The 8,606-nt window shown below is 41.6% G+C and overlaps 1 protein-coding gene across 2 annotated transcripts; it reads right to left on the reverse strand.

The window, feature by feature from the left end:
• Window positions 1–1,283: 1,283 nt before the first annotated feature.
• On the reverse strand, window positions 1,284–8,345 carry LOC147428332 (phosphoribosylformylglycinamidine cyclo-ligase, chloroplastic/mitochondrial-like). 2 transcript variants are annotated; one of them, XM_086497153.1, is made up of 8 exons: window positions 7,803–8,338; window positions 3,953–4,047; window positions 3,754–3,855; window positions 3,562–3,621; window positions 3,315–3,487; window positions 2,315–2,423; window positions 2,076–2,234; window positions 1,284–1,875 (listed from the first exon to the last, which is right to left on the reverse strand). In XM_086497153.1, exons 1-8 carry the CDS (start codon window positions 8,068–8,070, stop codon window positions 1,708–1,710), a joined length of 1,134 nt encoding a protein of 377 aa, XP_086353279.1. In that variant the 5' UTR covers window positions 8,071–8,338; the 3' UTR covers window positions 1,284–1,707. The 2 variants fall into 2 exon arrangements, with proteins under 2 accessions (XP_086353279.1, XP_086353280.1); XM_086497154.1 differs by having other exon boundaries at window positions 1,719–1,891; window positions 7,803–8,345.
• Window positions 8,346–8,606: the final 261 nt, after the last annotated feature.

An 8,606-nucleotide genomic window follows, 5' to 3' on the forward strand; every position in this document is an offset into this window, starting at 1 on the left:
CTACCAACCTGGAATAGCTGACTAGAAGTGTCTAGCTCATTCCAGGGAGATCTATACATCACTGCAGTCAACTTGGACAATTCAATTATGATCCCCATTCTCAGTATCTCCTACCAAAAAATAAAAGATATAGTGATTCTTTGCTTTTGACATTACCAACTTGATGGAAGATTTCCACTATCCTTATAATTCTATCCTTGTAGATCAATGGAGCTTTAGACTCATTAATCCAATCCTTGGGGATAAAATCGCCACTCTTATCCTATCTAGTGTTATACTATATAGACCCCCCTTCAATGTTCACAAGCATGTGATGGTCTTCTTGTTGGGTATCCAATGCTTGACAGAATGACCTTTGTGAGTAGTTTTCTTGACATCTTTAGAAAGGTAGGTCTTACATCTGAGTGCTCAGGCCCATTTTATGTTCTATTGATTTAGCAGAACTTCTAGAAGCTTAGCCCAATGTCACTCACAGTCCCCTTAGAAGCCATAAAGAGACCTGCTCGAGAGTCTAGTGTCACACATGACCCTTCAATGAAGTAGTGCTTTTGAAGAAGAGGTTACAACCAACATGAGTTAAGGCACCTGGAAACAATGTACTGGAGTATATAGGAGGGGGTCCATGCTCAAATCCCATCTCTGAGGTCTGTACATTGCCCATTTCTTATGTGCCAGCAAGTCTTGAGAGGGGCAAGCTGGCAAGAATTTCCGGAGGCCCCCTGATTTTACGTGCAATGCTCCTCCCAATGCATGTTAAAGTGAAGCTTTGAGGAAGAGGCATGCCATTCCGGTTCATTGTGTCTTTACTTTATTTTAGGTCTGTGAAGTTACTCAAGTGTTTATCTTCTTCGAATTGAGCAAGGTACGATCAATAAGTACAGATTTTTTGTGTGGCTTCTGAATAATGTTTACATCTATTGAGTATTGAAATTATGAAACACATCCATTTTGTGAGAGTGGTATCAGAGCAAAGGCCCCCCCTCTCTTCCTCTGAAAAGAGGTATTGAGTAGCAGCAGCCATGATGAGCAAAGGAAGAATCATGGAGAAGCTCCACTAAGTACCGAACCAACAGGCAGAAGTGCAATGAATGCGTACTTTCCTAGGATTTCGAAAAGTATTTACGAGCAGACATCTGAGCCGAAAGATAATCTTCTGCCGACTCATTCGCACAAACAACCAAGCACTCGAGTGTGACAACTGCTTTAGTCATTCCCTCTATGATGTTAAATAACTATTCAACACAATGAAAATTGGTAAATATGACACAAAGCCCACGTGAGTATCACCCAGGGATAAAACTGAGAGCTTTACTAGATAAATTCATACAAAATGGAAGCATAGCTTCTTCAAATATTTCATATCTGTGAGCCATTTCACTGTAAACAAAACAAACAAAAATGGTGCTTCGGTAGCCAGTCTCCTCCAGATGCATGCCTCAAATTTATCTTCCCCGAAAGCCAACCTCCTCCTGATGGGCTGCAATCAGAAGTTCATGCAGATGATTGGATCTGTTGGTATATATCAGGGCGCTACACCAGAGTGTCACTAAGCGAGATAGCTTCACCTATGTTTCTCTCTTGCCATCTCATCATTGTAATGGCTATGCAGGATGGGACATCTTCACATCCCAATATCTACCATATGATGTTGAGAAAGGCAATCACATTGAGTAGCTACAAATGCCGTATTGTAAGGTCTAGTGTGCATTAGCAATATGCAACCCCATCCCCTTTCACTACTCGGCCTATTTTGTATATTGTTTTGTCTCCCTTATTTGCCAGTATGTCCTCTGCTGCTTCAGGGCTAGCCACAATCACCATTCCAATGCCCATATTGAAGGTCCTCCTCATCTCCGCATCATTGACCACGCCCATCTGCAACACAAAATGGCTGTACCGGTCAATTAGTGAAGCGATTAAGCAGCTCCAAAGTTCCCACACATGGATATATATCAATCTCTCTCTCTCTCTCTCTCTCTCTCTCTCTCTCTCTCTCTCTCTCTCTCTCAGAGAGAGAGAGACACACACACACAAAAACAGATACATACCCACACACCCCTGGGCTTAGCACTTACCTCCTTCAACCATCTGAATATAGCAGGTACTTCCCATGAACCAACATTCACTGAAGCACCAAGCCCTTTCGGAAAAATCCTGGGTATATTGTCTGTGAACCCACCCCCTGTGATATGAGCAAGACCTTTCACTTTGCCTGCATCCACAAGTTGTAGAACCTGAAAGCAGAAAGAAAAACATCCTTGTTCAATCTCAATTGCAAGCCTGAGTCGTGACTGTTTTAGACAAGTAACCAAACCTGTTTTACGTAGATCACTGTTGGTGCCATCAAGGCCTCACCGATGGAAATAGTACTATCAGAATCAGGAAGCAAACTACTCAAAGAAACCCCACTGTCACTCAGAACCCTGATTAATGCAAGCAGAAAACAAAATCAGAACAATCTGGAAGCCTTTCACATACGGTGAATGGCGAATCCAGAATCCAAATAGGCCATTTGAATCTTCATCTGATTTAAATTCATCTCGATATATGCATGTATGTATGTATGTATACATGTACACACACACACACACACACACACACACATATATATATGTGTGTGTGTGTGTGTGTGCAAGTTATCAAACCATGGTAGTCCTCCACAAGACAATACCACCGTCAGCTCTAGCAAGGATAGTATTGGATGGATGCTACGATGTAGAGACCTAGGTATCAGTATAAGCCCCCAAACACACCACTCCCCCAACCTCACACATTATCATACACCGCGGAGTTTTAAGTACTGAGTTTCTGTTATGCATCTGGAAAACTAGGGCAAACTCAGCTGCGATGAAGGGCAACAAAAGCATTAGATAGGAAGATTCGATCAAAGGTGGTCAATAGGCTATAAAGCACACCAAGGAAAAAAAACGCAATACAACATTACCCAACGGCAGCTCATTTTCACAAGGTGGAACTTCCAGGTCTGCTAATATAGTACAAACTCAGGGAAAACACCAAATTCACCATTTAAGGGATTGCAAGTTGCAAACTCGTAGTCGTCCACAAGACAAGACAAACAACGGCTCCATTATGCAGCGTAGTGACTACATATAATGTGATTGATGCCAAAAGAGTGGGGTAGAACTAGGGATTTCATATGCTACAGGGTGACAGCCTCCACAGACCACGTTAGCTCTCAATTCCACTATGTTCAGACATAAGAAGACACAGAATTGTATGTGTTGCAGAATTTTTTATAAAAAACTAAAAAACGTCACAAACCTTGCTTCACAGAGGTAAAAAAAAGTCCAGACCTTCTCACAAGGGAAAATCCATTCGAATGGACCCCAGAGGATGGAAGGCCAAGAAGAACGTCCCCTTCTCGAATTGTCTTCCCATCCACGACATTGTCTTTCTTAACAATGCCCACGGCAAATCCGCTAAGGTCATACTCCCCTTTTGCATAAAAGCCTGGCATTTCTGCAGTCTGACCACATATCATTGATATATAATAAACAAAAAACACCCATAAGTCTTGAAGCTCCCAAACTAGACATGTACCTCGCCACCAAGCAGGACACAATCTGATTGCTTGCACCCTTCCACAATGCCCTTTATAACCTGCATAATACATGAGCAAGACAGCAAAGATAAAACTGAAATGTTTCTTATTCCCGTGCTAATCATCAGCTTATTCCAGAATACAAGATTTTGAAACTTGATTGAAATTTTGAAAAGTGCCAATATTGCGACCTGTTCTGCCAGATCAACATCAAGTTGACTTGTTGCAAAATAGTCCAAAAAAAACAGGGGCTTCGCACCGGATGTCACTATGTCATTAACACTCATAGCAACCTGTTTCAAATAAAATTAATTTGATAAGCACACGCAATTGACTATGTGAGCAAATCTTTCAACTGTTATGTTAAGTTAATCAACTTAATGAGCATACCAAGTCGATCCCTATGGTATCATGTTTTCCTGTCTCAAATGCAAGCTTTAGTTTGGTGCCCACACCATCTGTACCGGCTACCAGATAAGAATCACCTGTCAACATAAGCATCACATAATTGTGCCATCAAGAAGTAGCAGGCAAGGCGGACTGATGTGTAGAAGTCATGTTGGACAACAAATGACCAGCAGCCACTTGAATATCAATCAAGAGTTATACAAGAGAGAAAGGAAGGAAGGAAGGAAGCATATATATATATATATACCTTCATAAGGTCAGAAAAGTTTGAACTTGTGAATTATAAGAGAGGCTAAAACACTCACAAAACTACAAAAGCAAAGGACACAAGGAAACGGACGAACAAAAAACTAAATCACTTTATTTGATACTAAACAAAAGTAGAAAGAAAAGGCGCACGCAAAATAAGTTAAAGAAGCTTACTTGACTAAAACTTTGAAACAAGTTACTCAACTTCAAACAAAGAAGGACTTGCAGGTGCAATTTTGGCCCTAGATTTCAGGATCCATCAGCACGCATGCATTACTTTCTCACGCATGACTAGATAGAGCTCATCACAAAGACTTAATCCTAGAATTCAAACTCTACACGACAACTTCTAAAATATCAAATTCTTAACTCCTAATGGAAGCTAAAGATTAAAATGAAAACTACTATGTACCCACCTAGAAGAGGCACAACATAACCAAACAAGTACAAAGTTGAAAACTTGAAAATATGCGACCTTTACTTCATTGCTTACCCAAACAAGAAGAATAAGATTATATATACCTTCATAAGTTCAAAATAGTCTGAACTCACGAATTATAAGAGGGTATGAAACACTCACAAAACTACAAAAGCAAGGGACATAAGAAAGAAGGAAAGGAAAAAAAAAAACCTAAATCGCCTTATTTGCTACTAAACAAAACTAGATAAAACAAACCATTATTCACTTAAAAATGTTTTTAGAAAAGGCATACGCAAATAAAATTGAAGCATCTTACTGGGCTAAAACTTGGAACAAGTACTCGACTCTAAACTAAAAAGGATAAAACATCTCAAAGACTTAATCCTAGAAATCAGACTCCACAAAACAACTTCTAAAGAAACAAATTCTTAAGTCCTAAACGTAAGCTAAATACTAGAAATGAATACTACTTTAAAGCATGGTTTAATTGGGCTAATTTTTGAGGTAGGTGTCTTCTTTCTACATAAAGGTTAAAGATAATTGTATAGGTGCTAAGACTACTCTGTACTCAGCTTCATTAATGGAAGTGGCCACAATAGATTGCTTCTTGCTCAACCATGATATGCATGAGCTACCGAGCATGAAACAAAAACCACTTGTGGACACTCACGTTGTAGAAGGTAGATATTGTAGACCTTAATAGGCCTTAGGACAAGTGCAAATCGATAGGAGAGTGTTCCTAGACCATAGGGCGTGTCAGGAGGCTGTGGCAACCACTAACCTTAGTTATTGGTTTCTTTCCCTTGATTTTTCTTTAATTTTTGGGACCCTCTTTTTGAAGTCACAAATGGCCGGACATTGTGTGGCCAGTGCGAAATGGCCGACGACCGAGAGTTTCAACCGCAGTCGGGAAGGGCAGTCGCCACGAGATGGTCGGGCCAGTCAGCACTGGAATCCGAGCAGTAAAAGGGTTTCTAGGCTCAGTTCAAAGTCATTTAGGCCCCTCGCTACACTTATAATTCGGTGGGTACTAGGAAATAACTCAAAAGAGGTAAATTGGACACATGGCGGCTCCAGGTGCACTTGCCAGGCTCATCCCAAGAGGGGGTGGCCAATTTGAGAAGGGAGACTTATTTTCTTTCATAGTGAGCCTACATAGTACAGTGTGTGTGTGAGTAGTGGGTGCAAGTGATCATGACTTTAATGGAAAGCTGTAGCTCACCGGAAAGCTTCCAGAATGTGTGGGAAGGTGTCCTTGACATGTACTTTTGACCTACAAGGGTTTTGCACCGTTATGCTGGCGAAATTGGGTCAGAAACCTGCAATTACAGCCATGGACATGTTTGGACAGCTTGGTGAGAGTTAGGTGAAAGCATTCGATTGTTTATTTGCAATAAGAACAAAGAAATACCGAAAGGGGCTCCAAGCTTTGGGACCTACAGGGTGTCGCTCGTCTGCTTGGGAGCGCTCTAGCTACTAAGCCACGTTTTGTTGTAAAGCATTAATTCCAATCACAGGGTTTTTCGTGAAATTTTCTTTGTGTCGTAAAGTTTTTCAAGTAAAGATTCGGGTGAAAGCTAAAGTCAACCGCCCTACGGGTCGGTTCCAAGGCAACCATTCTGAACAATTCGTTGCAGTTTTCAGGACCTTGATCATGATAGATCGTGATTTTAATACCTCGTTGGATTGCGATCAAACTTGGTAGGATAGTACCCTAGGTGTCTTAGACATCCACCTAAAGTTTCGTGGCATTTGCCGAAATGGTGTAACGACCGAGAGCGATGAGACAGGGCATAGGCAGATTGCCCGAGTACTAGATGTACAAAGATCCAAACTTGACAATCTGTGACCTCAACTTCCCTGCTTGTCCAATTAGGAATAATAAGATTATAACATTTATCATGCATATCCTGGACAATAGCTATGACATCCCTACTCACATCCTTAAATAAATTCCTCCACCAGCAGAATTTGAATTCAAGTACATAAAATCTTGGACAGAAGGAATGTCAAGAACAAAAAGATCATCTACAAAGCATCTTACATTTCATAGCTTGTACAAAAATATTGGTAAGAGTTAGAGAGAATCTTCTGATCTCTAATACCACTATAACATGCTTGGCCACCTAAGCGAGAAATCAATAGCAACAATCACATAGAAACTGAGAGCCGACACGAAGTGGTGGAGTCCCGCTCCTAGAAGCATTGGCCCCAAAAATTGGCACCCCTTTCGATATTTTCTTTCTTGAGTGACGCGAGCCTCTCCTCTTTGCAGGGCTCCGAGCGAGAGCCCTAGGCTCATATTTAAAAGTACAAGGGACCCTAAAATCAAGGGGCCCCCAAAAGCGCACCAAGCTAAAAGCAGGTGCCTCAAAAATTGTCGCCCAAAAGTAGAGCGAAGCTGGTTACAGCTGCCACATCAGAATCTAACGTTTTGTAACACTTTTTATGGAAATTCAGCTTTGCGTAAATTTTAGGTTTTCCGGCCTTTGGTTTTTGTCCAGCTTCCATTGGTCCCTTTAGTCCACTAGGGACATGCCACATCATCACACTTATGACACAAAGCTTGGGACGTATCCGAGATCAAGAAGCCCTGATTTCCTTTGACCTTGGCTCTATCCACAACTTTATATTCCCTCAATTGGCAACAAATTTGGAATGCTAAAGGCAATTACATGAAGGCACATATGGCAAATGGCACCCTCTCTTCTATGACTCCACTTGTTGGCATAGCAGCTAAGCTATACATATTATATTTGAGATACACAACATTTTTTCCCATGTAGTACATAGCATTGATTAAAAATGTGTAAATTTTATCAACGCTATACATCTTGTCCCATACTTGGCTGCTATGCAAATGTGTGTGTATACATTCATACATACACACATATGTGCATAGCACATGTGTTTATACACATACATGTGTATAAACACATGTGCTTTAAAAAAAAAAATGTGTACATTTTATCAATGTATTATACATCTCGTCCCATACTTGGCTGCTATGCACATATGTGTGTATACATTCATACATAGACACACATGTGTATAAACACATAGATACATACATACATACTTCCCACCTGTTTATGTTACTTCGCAACCCTTACAGAAATCCGCCATTAAATAACAGCAACCAGAAATGGAGAAGAGATTTACCAAGAGGAAAAAGCCCACCAAAGCCACCAATGCCAGGAGCCATGGCGGCTATTCTACGAACTAGCTCAGTGCCAGCATCAATGTCAACACCTGCATCCTTGTAAGACAGACCAGCTTTGTTCTCAGCAACCATTGCTCTGCACTTGAAAGGAAGCCTCGCAGGGTACCAATAAGCCGGCCTATTCGTAAGGCGCTGCTTTTCCTGGAAAAGGCCACGCAAGCCTGTCGAGTAGCGCTGCTGACGAGAGGAAAAAACCAAGCGCTCCATAACACCGAGAGAGAGAGAGAGAGAGAAAGGCTTGAGTTGAAGGTTTGAACTCAGGAAATTTATACTGTCCAATTCTAAAAATTTGCTGAAAAATATTCTGCCGATAATAAAATCGTTAATTAGTGCGCCCCTGCGTGTCTGTCTCTCGCTCTCTCTCCTTCAGTAGGAGGCAGACAGTCTCTTCCCTCAACCCACCTCAGGCACAGCCCCAATGTGTGTGTGTGAGTGAATGTGTGTGTGAGAGTGTGTGTGTGTGTGTGTGTGTGTGTGTGTGTGTGTGTGTGTGAGAGAGAGAGAGATGTAAAGCACACATGAGACGTTCAGTTGTGCATCCAATGGCAAAATGAATGCACCCTGCCGGTCGTCACTTTGCGCACATGAGTTGCTTCAACCAGCGTTCGTTGCCAATCGACGTATTGCTCATGTTCGAGGTGCAGTGTAGGGAGGAACCAGCGAGCTCCACGTTAGTATGTAGCAACTTTTGCAGACCTGCAAGTGATTCAGGATGGCTCCAAGTGATTCAGGTTGGCTCCCGC

Source organism: Adiantum capillus-veneris, chromosome 23 (assembly GCF_014529385.1).
Source record: "Adiantum capillus-veneris isolate H3 chromosome 23, ASM1452938v2, whole genome shotgun sequence".
Classification (NCBI taxonomy): domain Eukaryota; kingdom Viridiplantae; phylum Streptophyta; class Polypodiopsida; order Polypodiales; family Pteridaceae; genus Adiantum; species Adiantum capillus-veneris.

Excerpts from the sequence above, each read along its gene's own strand:
- LOC147428332 (XM_086497153.1), bottom strand. The coding sequence starts at position 8,070 with ATGGAGCGCTTGGTTTTTTCCTCTCGTCAGCAGCGCTACTCGACAGGC. Across the intron at positions 3,856-3,952 it reads ATACCATAGGGATCGACTTG|GTTGCTATGAGTGTTAATGA; the intron begins GTATGCTCATTA and ends TATTTGAAACAG. Across the intron at positions 2,424-3,314 it reads GGATTTTCCCTTGTGAGAAG|GGTTCTGAGTGACAGTGGGG; the intron begins GTCTGGACTTTT and ends TGCATTAATCAG.